Source organism: Spermophilus citellus (genome assembly GCF_964194105.1).
Source record: "Spermophilus citellus genome assembly, chromosome: 2".
In the NCBI taxonomy this organism is placed as follows: domain Eukaryota; kingdom Metazoa; phylum Chordata; class Mammalia; order Rodentia; family Sciuridae; genus Spermophilus; species Spermophilus citellus.
In genome coordinates this window covers 18,455,798-18,480,126 of record NC_138183.1, presented here as the reverse complement: position 1 = coordinate 18,480,126, position 24,329 = coordinate 18,455,798, and the positions used below count along the sequence as shown (strand labels likewise).

The 24,329-nt window shown below is 43.0% G+C and overlaps 1 protein-coding gene across 1 annotated transcript in view; it reads left to right on the top strand.

The window, feature by feature from the left end:
* The window catches only part of PAPPA (pappalysin 1), a 241,998-nt gene that overhangs the window by 56,236 nt on the left and 161,433 nt on the right, over positions 1-24,329 (top strand). Inside the window, exons 4-7 of the mRNA XM_081282172.1 lie at positions 783-1,076; positions 7,575-7,767; positions 14,362-14,483; positions 22,370-22,868. Of these exons, the coding sequence (XP_081138298.1) occupies positions 783-1,076; positions 7,575-7,767; positions 14,362-14,483; positions 22,370-22,868 (1,108 nt within the window). The remainder of the gene's footprint in view (positions 1-782; positions 1,077-7,574; positions 7,768-14,361; positions 14,484-22,369; positions 22,869-24,329) is intronic.

Below are 24,329 nucleotides of genomic sequence, written 5' to 3'. Positions count from 1 at the left end.
GGTAGGCATTAGTAGTAGAACACAGATTAAGAACCCTAGCTTTGGAACCCAAGGATCTCGAGTTCAAATCTCAGCTCCATACTTACTCTTGATCATGGATGGGTTACTTTACTTCTCTTGAATCTGTGCCTCTCTCATGGAGTTGTGAGATGATTAAATGTGAAAGTACTCATGAAATACCCAGCACAGCACCTGAATGTACATAGTAAATGCTCAGGAAACATTATTATAATGGTGAGCACATGACACTAGGCTTCATGAGTGTTGTTGCTTTTAGAGTCCTTGGGAATAATGAACTTGTGCAATATCACAGTTAGTGAAGGCAAAATGAGGACTGGAACCAAGATGTCTAAGCTCGTGTGCAGGATTCATTTAGTTCTGAAGCTGTAAGCTGTTTGCAAACCGGGACATGTCTTATTACTAAGATAAAGGTGACAACAGAAAGCCCTATCAGCCCAGAAATTAGAGTCCCTGAATTCAACTCAGGCCTCTCCTTCTAGATAGTTTGAAATCGCTGCATGTACGTTGCTTCACCTCTCCAGGCATCAGTGTTGTCATCTAGGAATGAAGGAATTTTCCAAAATGACTTGTGAAACTCCTTCCTGCTCTGTAAGCCCATGATTCATGTCTCAGGTTGTAACAGCACTCAGGGTTATAGAGTCACAGGGTGGAGAAGCCTGTTGCTATTTGGGAAGCTTCCCTTTATCTTTGGTTGACTCAGGGTTCTTGCAGCAGGAAGCAGGATACCCACCTTGCCTAACACTCTGGTTTCCCCCTTGCAGGTGGCATTGTCTTGAACCCTTCTTTCTACGGCATTCCTGGGCACACCCACACCATGATCCACGAGATCGGGCACAGCCTGGGCCTCTATCACATCTTCCGAGGCATCTCAGAGATCCAGTCCTGCAGCGACCCCTGCATGGAGACAGAGCCCTCTTTTGAGACCGGAGACCTCTGCAATGACACCAACCCAGCCCCCAAACACAAGTTTTGTGGCGACCCAGGACCAGGAAATGACACCTGTGGCTTTCATAGCTTTTTCAACACTCCTTTCAACAACTTCATGAGCTATGCAGGTAGGATCCTGTGCTCCCTTGGGTATCACACCTGGGCTCCAATCCTGGCTCAGGATAACCTCGAACAAGCTGCTTTCCTTTCCTAAGACTGAGTTCTTATCCCAAGCAATCAGAAAAATATTTTCCTCCTAAACATCTTAGGGCTACAAGGAAGATGATGCATATCAAAGCTTCTCAGTAAGACATGCTTTGGGAGGGTGACAGGGACCCATATGCAGGAAATGCAGGTAGAAGTCCTCTTGAGACCTAATCCCTTGAAAGTATCCCCTCTCTGGCTCTCACTTTCCTCAAGAAAGTAAAATCTCTGGACTTTATCTCCAAAGTCTCTTCCAGTTTTTCACCTATATTTTTGTAAGGTGGGGGGTTGTTGAACCTTTTTTTAATTTAACCTAAATCTCTCTTAGACAAACATAAGATTCTTGTACCTTCCTTTATGGCTTTTTTGCAAAAAAAAAAAAAAGAAAAAAAAGGGCTTTTGGTTTTGTAAATACCAAATTATTACATGAGATTGGGCATGTTTTTCTCACAACTGCTTAAACCTTTCCTATCCATCAGTAACAAGGATGCTTTAGGTTCTCAGATGCCCTGAGTTTCCCTTCAGCACCTGATTGTCAAAGCCACTACAAGCCCTTTGAGACCTTTGGTAAATGAGGACAAGACACACCCTCCTCAGGGTACCACAACCCTCACCACCAGCTCCTCCAGTGAATAGTCCACATGAAAGGGACCATCCACAAACTTGCACACAGTAGGCCAGCATTGAACTCTATTATAATACTCAATGTAGGCATCTCTTTCCCCAATAGAACAAGCAAATTCTCTGAAAGGAGGAGATGGCATCTCATATATCACTTATTTCCAGGACTTAGCCCAGGGCCTGTGCCCAATAAAAGTGTGTTAGGAAAGAAGGTAGAAAGGAAAGGAAGTGGGGAGGGGAAGAGAGGAGAGACAGAAATAAAATCTCTTACAGAAGATATGTAGAATGGATTCTTACTGATAACAGTATTTCCCCTCATGAAACAATTTATTACCCATAAAATACTTTAATATGCTCCATGTCATTTAATTTTCACAACTCATCTGTGGGGTAGGATCCCCCCACCCTGATTTCACAGGTGACAGTACTGAGGTGTACTGCGGTCCTTTGCTCCAAGTCACACGTGTGGAATAATTGAGCACCCACCTTGGGTGGTTTTCATACTTTGTTCCACAGAGGTGCCTGGGGTAGCTGCCCCATGGGGCCATGAGAGTGGGGTTCTAGGCCCCCATTCCTGCTTGAACGAGGGACGGACATTTCTGCAGGAGTTTTGACAGGGATAATATTTGAAGAGAGGATTTTACTACTGAAACCCATAAGATTTGATGAACCCACTGGTCCCTCCTGTTTTCCCCTTTGGGTTGATGTCTTCTTGGGACCTTTTTTTTATATATATAAGTTTCCTACAGTCAAATTTGACATCTCTTGAAAAGCCAGTAACCCATCTCTGGTACCATAAAGAGACTTTAGATTTAAATCTCTAAAAATACACCAGGGTGTTGGGTATTTCCTCAAAAGCACATTCCCACTGTGCTCCCATTCCCAGCCACACTGACACTCCACATCCGGTGCCCCTGTCCCCTCACACAGCCCTGCTTACGTTCCATTTCCGTAGCACCTTTCCTTGGCCAGCTCAACACACATGGAAAATAAACAATAACATGAGTTTGGAAGTTTGCCGGCCTCTTAGAGGCCTAGAAGCAGCCACTAGCTACCAGACCCCCATAAACTAAACTTTTTTTTTGTTCCCCTTTGTACAGATCTAGAGTGATGGATTTACTGTTGTTTTTTTGAAAGGAACCCCCTCAGCTCAGTGACCTATTAACAGCAGAACTAATTCACTGAACTACGATAACAAACTTACACCCGCAAAAGCATATTCAAGGCGACCACGAGCTTTGAAATGTTTGTTTCCCTTAGGATCTCTGACAGATGAGGTGACAAAAGCAGCTGGATGGAATTCAAAATGCAGAATGGGATTGGGTTCTCAGGGCTGGAGAAGGCCAGGCCCAGGACTCCCTTCTTCAAGAAGAAAGGGTGGAAGCATTATCCAGTCAATTTCTTCCCGTGGCCTTTTATTTCTGGATGCTTCTTCCCCAAGCCTGGTCCATGGTTGGGTAAAAGTTTTAGTCAATGCAGCATGGCCCAGCAGAACTTTCTGCAAGTCCGTGCTTTTCAATATGGCGGCCACTAGCCACATGGGACTCTTGAGCATTGGAAATGCAACCAGGGTGACAAGGACCTGAATTATTATTTTCAAATCATTTTAACTAATTTAAATTGAAAAAGTCACATGTGCTTGTAGCCACCATATTGGTCTTCTCGGGCTTAGGATAATTCTTTTTTTTTTATTGGTGCATTTTGATTTTACAGAATAGTTGGATTTCACTGTGGTTTATTCATATATCCACATCACATAATTTGACCTATCTCATTCCCCAAAACCTCCCCTTCAATAATTCTTAAGTACCTAAGATATGTCAGGCACTGTGTGTGTTGAATCCTCAAAAATAACTCAAGGAGGTGAGAGCTATTCTCATCATACCTATTTTACAAATGCACAAAGTGTAGTTCAGATAACTTAAGAACTGGCCCAGGGTCACACAGATAAAATGGGCCAAAGTTGTGACTTATACCCAAGTCTATTACCATAGAGCTTTCCTATCCTGAGGAAGGGTCCCAAGTGCTCAGATCAAACAGACAGCAGGCAGGTGATAGGGGCAAGCAGAATGTACCAAGGGAGTATATTTATTTTGAACTGTTGGACAACCTTTAACTTATAGCTGGGCAGCATCCCTGACCCTGCACCTGAAGATAATAGGCCATACAAAGGGGGTACTCAAGAGGACCCTCCACTTGGAACCTCCTTAAGACTACAAGAAATCAGGGTTTCTCCAGACTCCAAGCCATGTTCCCATATTTCGTGTGAGTCTTTTACTATGCACAAAAGCTTTGATCCTGCCATCCTATCCCTAGGAATATTTCAAATATTCTATAGTAAATATCTATAACTTCTATAATTACTTATTATTAGGGCTATTATTTTCTTTATCATTGTTTTAAAAACAAAAAAAGACTTTTACAAAAGTTGATTCAGGCATCCGTGCCCTAGATATGGTTAGCTTGTTAAATGGGTGTCATCTGCTTTATGAGGCAGGTATAGTATTCCTCAGTTCACAGTGGGTGAAACTGAGGCTGACAGGGTCAGCACTTCTGCCCAAGGTCCTAGAGTGCAAACTTACAGTTACAAGTGCAATTAGTTCTTGAGACCAAGACTCAATTAACAAGCTCAGAACACTGTAACAACAGTATGGTGACCTGGGCAGGCCCCCAAAGTCCTTTCTGCTTAGGGGTAACATAGGCACAGAAGAACCCCAGGAGCTGGCTGTTCCTGGAGGCCAGGATGAAGTGGCCGCAGATAGTGGGAGAGGGACATTTAGGGGCAAGAAGCCAAATAGAGCTGACTTGAGACATTAGCTAATTGAGACAGAGCATTTGTGATAAAAGTAAAGCCTGTGGGACCTCACCCAAGGTTCTGATAGCAGGTGATTCTCTATGTGATGTGCCCTGGGACAGGTGTCTTCCAGCTTCAGCTTTAATCTTCAAATACATTCTTATTCCCTCCTAAATTCTATTACCTGTCTATTTCCAGAATTTTTTATTGACAAACATGAAAAAGTTTAGTTCTTAAGTTATGAAGGAAAATATACTTCTCTAAGGGAAAAAGCAAATACATCTGAAGTTGACAGAGGGAAATTGTCCTTACTGTTGTTCATCCCCACTCATCTTGATAAATGTTTTATATGCGCCCCCCTCGTCGAATTCTCACAATTACCCATGGGTTGAAGTTGATTTGAATGTCTCTAATTTGTACATGAAGACACTTCTTCTTAGTTACTTCATTTTTCGGTAGTGATAGTTTTTCATTCTGTGCCCTACCATAGACAGTCAACTCCCTATTAATGGACAGATGTATCAGCTCTGATTTTTTTTTCCCCTGTGGTGCTGGGGATTGAACCCAGGACCTCACATGCCCTGGGCAAGTGTTCTACCACTGAGCCACACCCCTCAGCCCAGCTCTAATATTTTTACTATTATCAGTGATGTTTCAAGGAATATCCCAACACATGAATTTTCCCCATATTTGTCCAGGAACATCTGTCTGTTGAACTCATGATTGTGAATTGCTAGATCAAAAAGAACATGTGTTTTGCATTCTACTTTTCTTCCTGCTTCCTGCTTTCTACAGTCATGCACAATCATGTGCACACAATATTCCCTAACGTGAGGAGTAAGATACCACCAAACACCAGTAGACATTGCTCTTGGACCCTGCACTCTTTCACCTTCATCATGTGCCGAGATGAGCACTCTTGTTATTATCACCGTCTTCATTTACAGATGGGGAAACCAAGGACACAAAGTCACTTGTCCGTTTGACTTTAGATCCTATGTGCATTACTCTGAATAAATAACTATACTTCTTTCCTTAGCCATCATGATGATTTCCTGTATCTTACCTATTCAGTAGCTCTTCTAAGGTTTTCAGGATGAAGAAAAAAATGACCAGATGATCCGACCATTCTTTAACAGAGGTGTTTGGGTATTGGGGAGCCATAGAATGTTTGGTATTCATGGAGTTGCAGGTGTATCTGACTTTGAGATGGTTTACTCAGTCACTCTTATACAATGCTTCTAAAGGGTCATCAGGTTTTTCTGCTCCCTCCAAGTGAGAGCTGGGAAGGAAAGCTGGGAGGAGACTGTTAAAAATCACTAAGGGATTCAAGGCAGCTTCTGGGTAAAAACTCCCTCACATGTCTGTCCCTTCCCGTCAAGGTCATGTCTAACTCCCCAGCACCTGACCAACTTATTTTCTGTTTGTTTGATAAGGAGAAGTGAGTTTATGCTGCAGGATTCTCAGTAGCAGGTTTATTTTAAGATCAGACAAGTGATGTAGTCCTCTGTCTGGGGCCCAGCTACAGAAACCCTAACCACACAGACACTTCTGAGAGGTGATGTTTTTGGAAACCAAGCCAACACAGTGCCTTGCTCTCTGGGGGTCAGGTCTTGGGTCACATCTTTAATCCACATCCTGAAAAAAAAAGAGAGAGAGAGAGAGAGTAAGATTGAGGATCATTAGACCAAAAAGCCCCTGAGAGATAACATTCCCGTCTCCCTCAGGCTCAGATCCAGTCTCCACTCCTGTCTATCAGGCACCTGCAGGAGACTTTGTGCATATGAGTTCTCATTTACTCTCAGAAAGAATTTCTCATGCTCATTAGAAGCACAGACAGGAGTCTTGGCTGCTGGGGTTCAAATCTCAAATCTGTGCTTAACTCTGTGATCTTGGAAAAGTTGCTTGCCCTCTCTCATCCCCGGTTTCCTTTTCTGTAAGATGGAGGAAATGATAGAAGGCACTCCAAAAAATAGTGAGTATTGGGGGAGAGGGGTTTAAATGTGTCCCCAAGACTATGCACCATGTTTGATTCATGCTTGGCTCATACTAAGCACCTGTCCCAGGGACAGAACTATGAGCGGGGGTATAACTGCATTTTCCCATCTGCACACTGAGCTGAGCCTGCCTGATTCTGACCTGTCCTGTGCTCTTGCACAGGACACGGAGGAGGTTCCGTGGCTGTGAGTTTCCTCTCTGGCAACGCCCAACTTTCATTCCTAGTCCCAGCCGTGTAATCTGACCTCAGATCTCTCCTCTTCAGAAGCCTTTCTGGCTCCCCTCCTCCCCTACCTGCTGTCTCCCTCCCATCGTTGTTGGTGGTTGACATCACAGACTTCAGCGACCTTAGAACAACCTTGACGCATTCAGTACGCTGGCCTTGACTCCATAACTAGACCAAAAGCTCTTCAAGGGTAGAACTTTTTTTTGGTTTCTTCTTTCCGTGCCCCTCAACGGAGCAAAGGATTTGCGTGAGATGCTCAGAAGGCTTCGTGAAGGGCCATATCATTACATCCATTAAAAAAAGAATTGACAAATAAGTGGATGAATGAAGGTGAGGGAAGACTTGGGGAAACTGGTGAGCACATGAACTAGTGAGTGATAAGTGGAAAAGCAAGAGGATGAGTGAGTGAGAGAGTGGATGAGACGGGGGAAGGGAGGCAGTGAGGGACTCCTTGGGGACCCGAGGATTTGGAGACCCTAGAAAGCCTCTCGCCTGCCCTTGTCCTCAGCTATGCCCTCTTGGCTGCCCTCTCCCCAGTCTCAGGCATACTTTTCCAGTTCCATCCACCCTCCCCTTCCTCCTGCTTCCTCTCACCTGTCTGCAGGCGTGATGACTACACTAATTTGTTCACAGACCATTAACTCTTGAGCACTGGAAGAGGCCACCCTGAGTTGGCAAGGAAGGACCCGGGTGCTGGCTGGCTCTCTGGCCGCCAAGAGACGTCATCGTTCTGTTGCCTGCCCGTGCAGCTCGGTGCTTATCTCTCCCTCTGCCTGCTTGCAGATGACGACTGTACAGACTCCTTCACGCCCAATCAAGTCGCCAGAATGCACTGTTACCTGGACTTGGTGTACCAGAGCTGGCAGCCCTCCAGAAAGCCGGCGCCCGTCGCTCTCGCGCCCCAGGTCGTGGGCCACACCATGGACTCCGTGACGCTGGAGTGGTTCCCACCCATCAATGGCCACTTCTTTGAAAGGTGAGTGGGGCCTGTGAAGTGTTGATCCCACTCTCTCCTGCCAAGAAGAGGGGAAACTTGGAAGGGAGGCAGCCTTGGAGAGGGATTTTGCTGTGTATGCGCTGTTTCTTGTGCTTGTTAAAGGGACACCCCTGCCCCTTAGCACAGTGATTGGTACCTGGAAGCAGGTGGTAAATTTTGGGTCAGGGAATGAACAAATGCTTGCTGATAGAAATGAATAGGTTAATGATACCCAATTTTAAGTGAATACATGTTTAGATTTACTTTATTACTAAGAACTTAAAAACTTCTATTGCTAGAAACCTCCTTTGAGTGGGAGGTACCAATCTCCATGATCTTGGGAGTTGAAATTGGTTAATGGGCCAAACCCTTCATGTTCTATTATGTATAATTCACATTTTCTATTGTGGCACATGTGTATGCATGTATATATTTGCATGAATGTATTTGTATAACATATATTCATAATATTTATGCCTGCTATTTATTTGTAGAGCTGAGGGTGAAATATTTAGGAGTCCAGAGAAAAATATACCTTAGTTCCACTCCCTCCCTTGTCAATCACCAATTGGTTCTATGACCTTAGACAACAAGTCACTCTCCCTCTCTGAGTTTTATTCTCTTCCCTCTGGAAAGTGGGTCTGATAACACTCAATGGACAGAAGGCAAAGACCTAGTGGTTCCTTTCAGCCTGAAGAATCCCTGAGGAGCTCAAGTCTGGAGGGAGCCAGGTTTAAAGGGTTCGTGATCACATAACATAATGTTAACATCTATTTTGGACCTCTGCTGTAATTCAGGGAAGATGAGTATATCACCCCACTCACAGCTCCTCTTGGGGATGTTTCCTCTAGCAACGTTGCTATAACATTGATGATGGTGAAAATGATAGCCATGCTGATAATTAAGTATTGTTTCTCTATTGGGGTTGCTGCTATTTTTCCAGTGTTTACCATGTGGCTGATTATATACTAAATGCTTCGCTTATAGAGTCTTATTTAACATCTCCAGTACCCCACTAAGAAAGAGATCATCTTCCTCATATGCCAGACAAGGAAATAATTGGAGTTGAAAAAAGATGAGAGACTTGACCAAAAGCCCCTAGACTGTAGTGGGGGCTGGACTCCAACTCATACTTTCCAGTGTTTTGCCTATGACGCCCATGTGCTTCCATGAAGCTGTTTCAAAACTAGAGTTATGAAGGAGGTATTGTACCTTCCAGCAAATGAGCCACAAAGGGGTGACAAACAGCTCCCATCTTCAAGATTCTCTATGAGTGCTCATGTGCATACAAAAATACATTAAACAAAGGACCTTGGTAGACACTTCTCAAAAGAAGACATAGAGATAGCCAAAAGGTAAATGAAAACATGTTCAAGGTCACTAATTATCAGTGAAATGCATAGAAAAGCTACAATATTATTTCTCACTGTTAGGATGGTTATTATCAAGAAGACAAAAGGTAACAAGGGTTGGAGAAGACGTGGAAGAAAGGGAACATTCTGAGGCTATTGGTGGGAATGTAAATAAATACAGCCATTGTGGAAAACAGTATGCGGGCTCCTCAGAAAACTAAAAATAGAGACACCTTATGATCCTGCAATCCCTCTTCTGGGTATTTATCCACAGAGATGGAAATCAGTATGGAGAAGAATTATCCACACTCTCATGGTTCGTTGTAGCATTGTTCATTATGGCTGAGCTATGGAAACCAGTTAAGAATTGTCCATCAGATGAATGGATAAAGATTTTGTGGATGTGGTGTGTATACACAAGAGAATACTATTCAGCCTTAAAAGAGGGGAAATCCTGTCATTTGTGACAACATGGATGAATCTGGAACACATTATGCTAATTGAAATAAGCCAGATACAGAAAGACCAATGCCACCCGATCTCAATTATATGTGGAATTTTTTAAAGTTAAACTCATAGAAGGGGAGAGCAGAATGATGCCTAACAGAGGCTGAGGAGGAGGGTTCCTGAGGAAGGGAAGATGTTGATCAAAGGGTACCCAATAGCAGTTAGACAGGAGAAATAAGCTTTCCTGATCTTATTGCAAAAATGGTGATCCTACTACCCAATAGTGCATCATATTTTCTAAAATTGCTAAAAGGGTAGATTTCAATTTTTTTTGGCACAAAATGCATAGTATGAAAGGGAGTAGATTTGTTAATTAGCCTGGTTTAATCACTCCGTAGAGTAAACATGTATCAAAACATCACATTGTACCTCACAAATTCTCAATGTCAGTTATAAACAGAATTTTTAAAAATTTAAGAACATGGTATATCATGGCACCATGTAAAATTCAGGCTCCGATTTTCCACATTTCCATCAGTCCCTGAATCTCAGCCTTCTTGGGCCGCTGGATGAGTGTGATCCACGCGGAAGGGGACGTACTCCCGGGCTCTCTGTAGAAACTCCCTCTCTTCTGCCCCAGCTGCCCTCACTGGGAGCTCAGCACTGGATTTGGGAAACCTCATGTGACACTTCAGAGGAGGCTTTCCAGCAGCCCGTAGACTTATTTATTTTTTCTGTGGTGATGAGAAGTTTCGGGCTTTTGCTCAGTCCTTGGCCTCGATTCTACTTAAAAATGGAAGTTTTGTAAATGCAGCTTCCTGTGTATGTATTCAATTTGTATTTCATAAAGCAGTTATTGTCCATTAAATAAATACCATCTGATTGTTGGAAGCCTATTGGAGGGTTAATTGTTGTGTAATGAGATATGTCTCTATTACACAGTGCCCTCAGCTTCAATCAATATGTTTTTAATAACCTATAGTCAGTTGGTACTGGAGGCTCATACAATAGCTATTCTGTGCCGTCTAAGATTTCATAACAGAGTTATCATAGGTTAAATTAAAACTGACACTTTTGAAACGTATTTAATTAGGGTTAACAGCTACATGAACCGTCATCTATAGCTAATGGAACTCGGTCCCCAAGTTCAATAAATTGCTGAAACAGAGCTACATTTTAGGTATATCACTCTCCCATACACTTGGAGTTTACATTCCTGCAAATTGGCTTAGTACAGAGTGTTCAAGCTTTGATGTCCAGTCATCCATTTTCCCTTCTCGGCTTTGTTACTCCCGGCTGACTGGACGTTGGGTAAGCCATCTCACTTCTCTGATCCTCTGTGTCTTCTTCCAAAATAAAGGTGCTCACTGTGCCCACATCACCCGGCTTTTGTGGGGAATTCAACGAGATGACATCTGTGATAGGACAAGCACATAGACTCTACACTCAGGCAATTTTAGCTTCCATCTTGTGCAATGTTTTCTGAAGCTGTTTAGCTACTTGAAAATCCCCTTTCCCTGCAAAACCTCTTGTGTTTTCCACGTCATCCATCAATGCCAACGTCTCACCCCCGGCCATGCTCAAGTCCTCCTGCTGTTCTCACATCTGTGGTCTAAGAGAATACAAGGGTTTCCCTTAAAAAAAAAAAAAAAAAACATATTCAGATCCTCCCACAGCCTGTGTTCTCACACATGGGCAACTGAATAAATAATTCAAGGCCACCCCTGGTTTTTCTAGCTCCTTTATTTTTATCTGCCTTGCAAACATGTGTTGACTGGGTGGTTTCAGTTATTGGCTATGGTGTATTGGAGAAAGTACTGGCCTCGGAACCAAGAGACCTGGGTTTGAATGCAAACCTGTCAATTCCCTCTGCCTCTTCAGCCTCAGTGTTCTTCTCATCTGTAAGCCCAAAGGGTTCTAGCCTTTCCCGACCAAGTTTTCTCTTCCATATCTCAGAACACAGAAAACAATTTGAGTAACTATTTTTTTTCACTTATCTTGAAGATAGGACATAATCAGTATAATTCTAGTTGTAATGGAGACAAGTTAATTCATTTTATATAAAGAATGTCTTAGAGAAGCACTTTCTAATAGGGCTTTATGTGGTCATGGAAATCTTCTATGTCCACCCTGTCCAAGTTGGTAACCACTATCTGGCTGTGGCAAAAGAGAACTTGAACTATAACTAGTGTGATTGAAAAACAGAATTTTTACATTTACTATTAATTGGCCTAAGTTTAAGTAGCAGCAAGTGGCTGGTAACTACTGTATTGAACAGCACAGATTTAAAGCTTTAAGCTTTGAGTCTCACAGAACTTGGGTAAGAAAGATGATCTCTCTCAGCATTAGCATCCTGTGGATATATGACTTCAGTGTGTGCTTGGGTGTAGACACAGGTGTCCATGAAAATCAAATAAATGTCAAAGGTAGGAAGCACATGTACTCCCAGGATGTGTAGGATGTCACCCATTTGCTCTTGGTCTGTTGATGGTTTGTTCATTCATCTGAGCATTTCTTAGGGACCTGGGATATGTTGAGAATTCAATGAAATTCAGGTGATTTTGTGTGTATCATGTAAAGAAAACATCTAAAGGAAATAGAAAGAAAAACCCTGTGACCATTAAGGTCAATGGTTCCTGAACCCATTCCAGGACATTTGTAGTCTCATTGTCACCCTAAAGCTAGTCGTGTGACTCAGAGTTGCTGTGCATGGATTACAGTCAGTCTAAGGAAATTGCCCTCATTAACAATGCTGAACAAGTTTCTCTCTCCACCCCTAATTCATTCCCAACAAGTACATTTATATAATTATTATTATTGCTCTTATGAGAATAACTTACATGCATTTAAAATGTACAGAAAATTTCAAAAACCAAGAAGAATAAGCACAAGGGAGGAAATCAATCACTCTAAGTTCCACCATTCAGAAACAACTAACAATAATATTTTGTCATATAGATTATTTCAATAGTGTTGAGACATTTGCAAATTCAGCTTTGAATATGAATTTTTCATCTTAATATTATAGTTTACACATTTTGCATAAAATTGCATAATTTTTATAAATGCTTTCATAATAACTTCTTGCCTTCCATTCAACAGATTAACCATAGTTTTTTTTTTTCATTGTTCTCCTATCATTGAATATTATTGTGCTTGCAAAATTTCTACCTGTTGTATAGCTTGGCACTTGCAATTATACGCCTGAGAATGCAGAACGTGAATTTTGAAGGTCTGGATTAGGTTAGCCATAAATATTAGCAGTGCATCTGAGTGACCGATATTTATTCATCCATCTATCCATTAACTACATATGATGGTCAACACTATGAAATAAGTTATCCTTGGCCCTGGGAGAAACACAGAACCCTAAAATATGGACTGTGTCCTTAAGAACCTCATAGACTACTGAGAGAAATTCATTTGTCTTCATATAAGAAATGATATCCAAGGAGAACCTTGAAGGATGAGGTGACAGAAGCAAGGATTGGGGGAGAGGACAACATGACTCAATGTGGCAGCTCACCAGAGCCTATCAGCAGAGAGAAACAAGGCCAGAGTGATGGGGAGAACAGTTCTCTGGGGTGTTGGATGCCATAGTATGGGTTATTGGGGGCTGGACTTACCCAATGAAGTAAGCATGGCCCATTGAGATTGAGGTTTGGGGACGATCTGGCCACTGTGTAGGGGGCAGAGTCAGACTGTGATGCTCACATGCATGTCTTCCTTACCACTGGAGCCTGGAGGCACAGGGAGTTTCCCTGAGATGGGAGAGCCCTAACACTTAACAATCTGGCTCTTCATTGTGTCCTTTCAGGTAGCCGAAGCACAGAGATTCCTTTTAGGTTGAGAAACAGCAGGACATTGCATTTTAAGAAATGAAGAGTTAGGCGGGGCTATTGCTGGATATCTCTAGATTCAGTTTCTAATTCCTCTGTAGAGTTCACTCAGTTATGTAGGGTTTGGGATCCACAGTCATACGGCAGGAAAATACTCATCCTTTTGCCTTCCCCACAATTTCTCTGCAGAGAAATTTAGAGAGCAAGTAGGATCCCAGAGGGCTGTTATGGCCAAAGGGAGATTGAATCCAGATACACAAGGCAGTAGGGGAAGCCACCATAATATTCCACTTCTGGGGCTGGTCCCATTGAGGGATTGGCTCTTCCCCTGGAAAGCTGCTAAAATGAATTAGATGGCATAGTTCAGAAACTGTTTTTGACTGTTAAGTTAAGGAGTGACTCATCCATCCCCAGAATGTCAGGGCTGGAAGGTTCCCCGAGCATCATCTCATCCAGATCACTTAGCTTCAGATGAGGGATCCATGCCTTATTCATATTTAATGCCTATGACACAGGATTGCACCCGGCACCTAGTAGGTACCTGCTGAATATTGTTAAAAGAGTCACTTTTGAGGACAAGATGAAGCAACAGATTTTCTCACAACCACATGGCAAATTCTCAGCCAGATGAAATTAAAATTACTGCAGGTGACGGGCCTCTGGCTTATTGGTTCTGTGCTGCTTCAAATGAGAAAAGCATATGCACCATCCGGACAGGAGCCACTTTGGCCCATATGAGGTCTTAGGCAATGGGAGAAATTTCTCTTATAGTCATTTTTTCTGAACCTTAGCATACATTGGGAGAGGTGTGTGTGTGTGTGTGTGTGTGTGTGTGTGTGTGTGTGTGTGATATAAAATGTGTGTCTTCTGCCATGTTTGCTTTGGTCTAGTCCCATCAGTTGCTCATTCAACTGTTCCTAAGTCTGTGCATTTCCCCTCTTTCCTTGGCCTCCTAGAGAATTGGGATCAGCATGTGACCTTTGCCTGGAAGGGAGGATCCTGGTGCAGTATGCCTTCAACGCCTCCTCTCCAATGCCCTGTGGCCCATCAGGATACTGGAGCCCTCGGGAAGCCGAAGGTAAGCCAGTTTTCTGGATACTGATTGACAAGGAGGTGTGCGAAGAACAAGTCTTTCCTATATGGCATTCAGTGATTTATTATGGTCTTTCCCCTATACCATCTCCTTTGATCTTATGATCACCTTGAAAGGCCAGTATTCACGCAGTCACTCATTCAACAAATATTTGGAGCACTTACGTTGGCCTAAGTATGTTATTTTCATGACACCAGTGAGGAAATGAGGCACCAAGAGGCCACATACCTGATAAAGATGCAAAGGTGTTTATGTAGCCTCCAGACTTCAGCTGTCTGTGGGTACAAACAAGGTCCCCTTAGTTGATGCACCTGTTTGAGGTCTTTGAGGTGTCAATAATCTTTGATTTTTCTTCAGTTATTTCTGAGACTTCCAGGGCATACTCACATGTGTCACACATATTTCTTTTAATGTCTTCCTTGTACCTCTTTTTGGAGATCCATTTACCTACAAGACGCTTAAGGAAAGCTCTCCCCGCCATGGCCACTGTTCTGGGCTGCACCCATCATCAGACTCTACCCTGCTTGGGGTTGTCTCTCAGGCCTTCCAAAGGGCCAACAACTGTGCTTTCTTACAGAATAATTACTTTATATAGAAAACAGCTGCTCTGTTCTCTACGGTAACTAAGAGAACACCTTTGCCAAGTGCCATCTGTCACTTGACCCTGAGGCCAGGATGGCAGAGACCCTACGTCTTCCTCAAGCCCTTCTCTATCTCCCCATTCCTGTCCCTCAGAGACTTGCATATGGAGCCTGACCCCACCCAGGAATTCTTGCTGTTGTGCAGGTCAGCTCATGCCAATAGTCACTGGGTGGGGACACTATTACACCAGCTCATCAGAGGAAGCAGAATCTGTCTCCTCATTGAGCACCAGTGAGAACTTCTCTGCTATCCTCTGTATTTTTAGAAAGAAGGTTGAAAAGGGAAAGCCAGAGATAGACTAAAGCGAGGGGAGAGATCAGAGAGGAAAGCCGAGTTGAAAAATGATGGCACTGTACTTTATTTTTCTAAAGTAGCTTAAAATAAAAATGAGAGTTGAACTCGGGAACTCTAAACAAACCCATCTGGAATGTAAAGCAAGAGGGATGTCTGGGAGAAACCCTCGGCTCAGCCTCGCAGAATCACACGCTGTCAGAGTTGGAAGGGATGCCTGGGGTCATCCGGCTCCGGTCCCCACCCAGTGCAGGAATCCCCTCTATGTACTTCCTCACTGAGGCTCCCCGGTACCCTGTTATATAGCTTCATTTTTTTTAGAAAGTTCTTCCTTAAATTTTTGGTTGGAATTTTTTCACCCCTACCAAACTCATTCTGAGATGTCACAGCAGAAGCTGTGTGTGTCCCTGATAACTGGCAATATTTTACATACTTTCATAGAATAAACCTATTCTCAACTGAGACGGCCTCAGGATGGGGCTGAGTTCTGTCCTGGGTAGAGGGCAAGGGTGCCCTGACCGTCTGCCAGAGCAGTCAGATGAGCAAGTGGGCCGTGACCATTCAATGTAAAGAGAACTATGTCATTAGTTGTGAAGAGTTGGGGACCAGTAGGTAGGAGACATAGGCTCCCCATGAAATGTCACAAAGTACATTTGAGAATGTAAAGAACTCTTAATATGTTTAGAGCAGCAGTTTTCTAAACATGATCCAGAGGCTTTCTGGAAGGGTTTTCATGGTATCCTCAAAGTCAGAATTGTTTTCATGATATCACTAGGATATCATTTGCCTGTTTCACTTTCATTCTCTTCAGAGAATACAGTGAGGTTTTCCTTTGGATGTGTAATATATGATGTTCTTAGTGCTCTGATGGCTAACCAAGAGAAGGCACATTTGTAATCATGAGTTTTAAAATTCTTGCTTCTTGTTTATAATATGGTAGCTACCAATAGATATGGACTATGTAGGAGAGCCTGTGAAATTCTGTACAAGTTTAAATGGGTGTAAAGCATGAGAGCGTGGTGGGGCCAGGAGAGGTTCTGTAGGTGAGGTGGAAAATGACCAGGTGAAGATGGGTTTGAATTCTCCCTGAGGGCGGTGACCGGACACCACATACCTTGGTCTGGTTGTGTTTATGGTGAGGTGTGCATGTTATAAAGATTGCTTGAGCAGTTCCGCAGAGAAACGATGAAGGGTGGAAAGTCCAGGAAGACAGGGAATGATGAGTGGCTGTACCTGGATCCAGGCGTGGAACGGTGGTACCCTGGGTGAGATTTGTGGAAGTAAGAATGGAGAGGAGTTGAAGGAGTGGAGAGAGATTCGGGAGGTGGAATCAGCAAGGATCTCCCTGATGCTTCTCTGGCTAGCATCATGTTGGCTTGTTCTACTTCTTGTTTGAGTGACACAATTTCCAGACATCTCCTCACACCTCCATCCAAACCAACTGTCAGTTTGTCCCCGACCCTCTTAACGTGTGACCTGCGATACGGGGTTCCACTGCAAGCGCAGAATCCCCTGGTTTCCTGAGCTGACTCGGGCCTCCAAGGAAACCCAGACACTCTGGGTTTTCCTCCTATGTAAATTTAGCACATGCCGGCCAGGGAAAGACACCGTTCTTTTTTTAGAGCATCCTATTACAGGCTCTGTGATCCGTTTGGCTCAGACTCTTTTAATATCCTTGAAGAAATAAACTTTTCCATGAGCCAAACTCTGCAATTTCTTTCTCAACTCATTTTCATCCTATTTATCTTTGTGTGTTTAAGTTTTTGGACTTGCCAAACTAACAGAAAACTCCCAGATTCATAAGTGATGCCAGACGTATCTGTGGGGTTTGGAATAAAAAGTACAGTTGGAGGGCAGGAGATGAGGAGGACCACACCTTGGTCCCAGCCCCTCCGTCAACATAATCCAGGACCTGAGTGAGTCCCTTCACAACTCTTGCCCACAGAATGGACAGTGGGATTACAGTGTCTTTCCCAGCTCTAACAGTAGAGCTGTAACTCCTTTTTTAATTTCACACTAAGAAGACAGAAGGTTCTACATTGAACAGCTATTTGTTGGATGTCTATTGTGCTCCATTAACTTAATTTCAAAGAAGGTAGATGGTCACAGACTTCCTCCTTTTGTTCACAGAAAGTGGATGCACTCCTATTTCTTGAGCAGGAATGGTCTCACAGAGGGATACTTCCTGAGGTATTTCCCACAATACACATATGGCCCGGGATTAGGGAACTGGGTCTGGCAGGTGCAAATCCCATTTAAGATTACTTGTGCATTCCAAGTGTTGGGTTTACCATGAGAGACTGACACATGGCACTAATTGTTTCCATTTTTTTCTTATTTGTTCATTTTTTTCTTCATTGTTCTGGCCAGACTATTTCAGGGTGCTCATCTATACATCTAGAAAAAGCCCTGGCACCAAGTTTTTATAACAATATTCCTGTCATCAGTTCCAGTGTACAGATAGACAGAGAAGGTGTCTATACAGAGCATCATGATGTAAATTCAGAGCAGCATAATATGTATAAATACATCTCTGCACACATCTGTGACCTCACTCCATCAGCTTATATCAACATGGAGCCTTTCATTCAGTTACCATATGTACGTTTCGTTACCACATACATTATTAATGATGAGGACTTTGGACTTCTCTTTCTTCCCTGCTGTTTCCTCCTTGGTTCTATCTCTCCTTTTCCCCTTTCTTTCTTCCTTCCCTACTTTTTAAAAATTTGTTCTTTTTAGTTATATAAGGCACTAGAATGTATTTTGACATATCATACATACATGGAGTATAACTTCCCATTCTTGTAATTGTACATGATGTGGAGTCACACTGGTCATGTGTTCATATATGAACATAGGAAAATTATGTCCAATTTATTCTACTGTCTTTCTTGTTCCCATCTCCCCTTTCTTTCCCCCATCTCCCCATCCAATCCAGAGAACCTCTACTCATCCTTCCCCCAACCCCCACCTATTGAGAGTTAGCTTTGTCATATCAGAGAGACAAAGGATTTTTTAGGATTGGCTTATTTCACTTAGCATGATAGCCTCCAGTCCCATCCAGTTAGCAGCAAATACCATAACTTCATTCTTCTTTATGGCTGAGTAATGTTCCATTGGGTATGTGTACCATATTTTCTTTATCCATTTCATCTGTTGAAGGACACTTAAGTAGGTTCCATAGTTTAGTTGATGTGGATATTGATGTGGGTGAGTCACTATAGTAGGCTGATTAACTCCTCTGGATATATTCCAAGGAGTGGGATAACTGGGTCAAAGGGTAGTTCCATTCCAAGTTTTCTGAGGAATCTTCATACTGCTTTCCAGAGTATTCCCTCCTTTCTTTCTTCTACTATTGGTTCCTTTTTCTTGGCCCCTCTCCCTGCCTCAAAAACATACCCAATCAATCTTCCAGCCCTGTCTATTTTCCTCCTTAGCAACTCTGACTTGTCATCTCTGATGCTATCTTTGCCCCAGCCCTAGTTGTATCCTGTCTGTTAATGCAAGAGTCTCCGAACCTTGCCAGACTGGAAGCTTCATGAAGTCAGAGTCTAGAATCCTGTTCCCCCGGGAGCTAGCCTTTCTCTGGACACAGACCTGGCACTCAATAATTATTCTTTGAATGCTAAGATGGACAGATGGTTGGAGGGGTACATAGTACCTGTGTCTCTGTTTTAGTCAGCTTTTCTGCTGCTATGGCCAAAAGACATACCAAGAACAGTTAAAGGAGGAAAAGTTTATTTGGGGGCTCAAGGTTTCAGAGGTCTCAGCCCATAGACAGTGGACTCCATTCCTTGGGGACTGAGGTGAGGCAGGACAACATAGTGGAAGTGTAGAGTGTAGGAAAGCAAGTTAGGGCATTGCACCAGGAAGCAGCGACAGAGAGAAAGAGAGTTCTCCTCACCACGACAAAATATAAACCCCAAAGACATACCCCAGGGCCCCTACCTGCCTACCGTTACTACCAAGTTAATCCCTATCGGGGGATTAATGCCCTGGTTATGTTAAGCCTCTTATAACCCAATCATTTCATCTCTAAATTTTCTTTCATGTCTTTGGGGACACCTTACATCTAAACCATAACATTCTCCCAGTAGTGAATTTTCTAAAAGCAAATCTAACGTTCCTCTGTACCTCTTCATCGGTCTCCTTTGACACTCACTTTCCTTAATGTGACATATAAGACGCTTCCTAACGCATCTTTCCAGCCTCAGCATTTGCTCTTCTCCCATCACTCTGCAAACCAGGGTCACCTTAGCTCACCCTCTCTCTCCACTCTTCTCTTTGCTTAGAATTCCTCCCCCTACCAAGATTTTCCTCGTTAGTTCTTCCTTCCTTTTCAGGATCAAGCTTAATATATTGGTGAGCATTTATTAGTGATCTCGTTCCATTTGCATTTTACAGCAACCCCGTGAGGTAGGTAACAGTACAGTAGGTAACAATGAGAAGCTGTATAGTTGACATTTTAACCCAACTTTCATTGCTTCAAAGCCTGGCACACTGCCTGGACCAACAGTATCACATAATATTCTACTCCCCACCAGGGATTACTTAACCATCTGAGTCTCAGTTTCCTCTTCTGTAAAAAGAGTTTCATAAAACCTGCGTCATAGACTTACTGCCAGCATGAAAGGAGCTGAGGCATGTAATGCGTTTGGCACGGTGCCTGCACGTAGAGGATGCTCGATTCCTGAAGCCTGGTGTTATGGCAGGGATTGCTGCTTTGGGGATGGGCTGGACTTCATGACCCTTGTGGCTGTTCTTTACAACTCAGGGTCTGTCTCTAATAACCAGACATGGATAAGCTTCCCTAAGATTGCTACTCCTGTTTACTTACTGGAGCATAATGACCAGGCTCACCTTCTTGTCCTTTGGAAAGCATTTGGTCCCTGTTGATTAACAAGAAACCAGGGAGGAAGGATGAGCCAAACAGATTTGTCATCTTTGCTCTCCTGTGGCTTCCCACCACTGATAGTCATTTTCTCCAAGGAAGGGAGAAAGATCATTTTATCCCTTGCCAATTCTGGGAGAAAGCCCATGGAGGGGTGGAGCACTCACCTGGCACCCACCTCCAGGCAGCAGGCTCTAATCCATGCAGTAACTTTGTTTTTTTAACTCTGTATTCACAAGGTAGAATGTTCTTCACTTAACAAATACTGATTGAGCATCTGTTGCTTGCAATGTATTAAGCAAAGACTCAATGGCATAGAGTGAAATAGACCTGTAAAACAGACAGGAATGTTACCCATTCTTCAGGGTTTTGATGACAATCAGATGAGTTCACTAATCATTAAGGAATGTGCTTCATATACTGTAAAGTTTTGCCCTCAATAATGTTTACTGAATGAACAAGTAATACACATGGGCCCACCATCCACAAAACCTGAGTCAGAAATCCAGTGGGTTGGGGAGTAGACAGGGGAAGAGCTTCAGCTAGGCAGGAAGTTTTATTTGTGCTTTTCATTTAAACTAAAGGTTGCTTCTAGCCAGCAGTTGTTGTGAATAATGAATGAACCTAGTCAAGGAGGGTTGGAGGGAATCTTATATTTATAGCCATCTCTTCTTGTTTTGATGACTTATATTTTCAAAAGTCTGTGCATTTCCCTTGTTCCCTTTTCTCCTCTTCTCCATCTCCACTTGGTGTCTTCTCTCTTCTTCCTTGTCTTGGGAGAGCCAAAGAGGTTGGAGGCATTTACAGCTTTTTCTAGAGTTGCTTTTCTACCCCACGTGGCTTTCTAATACTCATTTGGTGCTGATTCCTATACCTGCTGCCTGGACCTTGTGACATTACTAAAAGGTGTTTTCAAACAAAGATCACTTTTTTTTTCCTTTTTGCTTTAGAAATGTCCGGTGTCCTCACCCCCATAGCCACCAACCACTGATACCAAACATGAAAAGGAGTATGGCTGATAGCACAACCTGAATGTCCCCCATTCTACCCTTACCAGATGCTCTGTAACTAGACTCCCATAAGCAAGTTAGAGCCAATTGCTGAGTTGAGTCCTGGTTACTTTTCTCAGTAGTGCAGGGAAGAGCTCTCTGAGGGTCTAGATGTGATTTCAGCAGAGAAAAATTCAGAAGTCATGGCAGGCTGAGGTCAGTTGGGAATGAGGCATCATCTCCCTGGGGAAAGAGTAGAAGAATCCCTCTCTTCCCCCTCCTGGCCCAGCCCTCCCCTTCCTGAATCAGACTGGAAAGAGCTCAGAGAAGCTCAGTGGTATGGAATGACCTCACGTAGGGAAAGGGAGGAAGACAGATAAGGTGGCTCCAGAGCTTTCCAGCTTTTCATGGCTATTTCCTCCCAGATCTCCAGTCCAAGGGGTGGATGCTACCCTTGCTTACCTCCTCTTTGCTCAGGGTTTTCTGGTGTTTCTTTCAGTCCAAGCAGGACGTCACAAAGGCTATACCAGCACATAGATTCTAACTTATTTTAGTGACTCCACATCCAACATGAAAAAGAATGAACTATAAGGACTTCTGAATGAGGTCAATCTGGGTTCTAAGGCTGACCTTGACACTTCAAGTTTATGAACTTGGTCCATTCACTCCACATTTCTGAGCCTTAGTTTCCTCACTTTAGAAATGAATCCCTTGCAAAAAATTAAACATGTTCATGGGACATACATGATTTTTATGCTAAGGAGCAAAGTTGTCAAGTGAAAGATTAGGAAGAGAATCTTGGACATCAACTCAATAGTAAGACACTTATTTGAATGCAGTTTGACCAAATGTCTGGTGATTCATCCGAGATCTGTTTTCCAGGGGTGGGGAGAAACTGGATGCTATGTATACAAAAGATTAATCACAACACTAGAATTCTCTCTCATTTTTCTACATTCTCATCAGACCAGTCTCTTATGGGGTCTGTGGGAAATTCTAATGACCAGAACGAAGGTCCTGACTGAGGAACTCATTCCCTCCCATCTTCTCCATAGGTCATCCAGATGTGGAACAGCCCTGTAAGTCCAGTGTCCGCACCTGGAGCCCAAATTCAGCTGTCAACCCACACACAGTCCCTCCAGCCTGCCCTGAGCCACAAGGCTGCTACCTCGAGCTGGAATTCCGGTACCCCGTAGTTCCTGAGTCTCTGGCTATCTGGGTGACCTTTGTCTCCACTGACTGGGACTCTAGTGGAGCTGTCAATGACATCAAATTGTTGACTGTCAGTGGAGTGAACATCTCCCTGGGCCCTCAGAATGTTTTCTGTGACATTCCACTGACCATCAGACTCCAGGATGTGGGCGAGGAGGTGTATGGCATCCAGATCTACACATTGGATGAACATCTGGAGATCGATGCTGCCATGTTGACCTCTGTTGCAGACAGCCCACTCTGCCTGGAGTGTAAGCCTCTGCAGTATAAAGTGGTCCGAGACCCTCCTCTCCAGGATGACGTGGCATCTCTCCTACACCTCAATAGAAGATTCAAAGACATGTAAGTACGCCTTCTCCATAGGAAGTTGATCAAGTGGATAGGTGGTGGAGGGATGTTCAGAGCGTCAGAAAGACCTGGAGTGGAAGGAGAAAGTTCCTCAGGCTCTAATCACTTCTGGAGATTATAGAATCATCTCAACAAGGCAGAATTGATGTAGTGTGATAAGCAAGGAACAAATAGGCTTAAATCTGGTAACACTTCTCATGTTTGACCCTAACCTATGAAACTTAGCCTCCCCATCAGTAAATGAACAAGGTTGGATGTGAATAGCTGTAAGAAACTCACTTATTACTATGAAGATAGAAGAACCTAAGTTTGCTAATGATTTCCATTTTCTATGAAGTTGAAGCAGATTCAAGCATTCTGATTGCTTTTTTGGTGAATGAAAAAGAGATGAAATTATAGCAGATTGGCGTGGGAATTGGGCATACTCCTAAGTATTTTCATATGTATTTTGCTGGAAGGTGAATGTTGCATCACAGTCCTTGTTTCTGTCTCATTTCCTGAGATGGAGAACAGGTGTTTGGACCTCTTAAGGGTCTTTGTATCTCTAGGATCCATGTTTTTTGTTTTTTTGTTTTTGTTGTTGTTGTTGTTGTTGTTATTTTTTGTTTTTGAGGGATGGGGGGATGCTCAATGATTTCATGTGAGATAGTGCTTGTCTTTAATCGTCACTTTTAAAACCAGCTCTTCAAAAATATCCAGGATTTAGGCTTTATGTGGAAGGCCACCCTATGATGAAGTTATTAGTTATTTTCCTTGTGTCCCAGACAATGGGCTAAGGTCATTTCATCTTTTACTCATTTCATCCTCTCTACAACCACATTTTTCAAAGGAGAAAACTGGGGCTTAGAGTCGTAAAGTCATTTGTCTAAGATCATGGGGTGAGGAAGCAGTGAGATCAAGACAAGCATCTGTTCCCCCAACTCCTAAGCCAGTAAACTTAGCTTAAGTTGAATCAGAGATGTGATTCCAACTTCCCCTTTAGTCTGAAAAATGATAAAGCCTTAATCATCTTATGTGGGTAGAATGGTCTAAGCTGTCAATCAACAAACATTTATCAAATACCCACTATGTACATGGGGTCTGCTTTGAACACTAGAAAGAACCATAACTCAGGACTCAGACGCTTTGCGTCTAGTCGCAGCTGGTCCACTTACTAATGTCAGATAAATCAGTTAATCTGTTTGAGCCTTAATTTCTCCTATGTGTGATGAAAAAGTCCAAGTCCACGGTTTCTGTAAGCCTTTTGTGGCTCTTTATTTGGTTCTAAGATGATATAAGACATAATCTCTGCTCTGTCTACTTGAAAATATTTACTCAGCCAATCATTAATGGAAACCAAGTTCTGGAAGGAAACTTTTAATCTTTTTAAGAGACAGAACCACTTTCAAACACTTTACCAGCACTTCCTTTTACATGCCAGCAATTAATGTGCACATCTCAAGCAAACCCTCACCC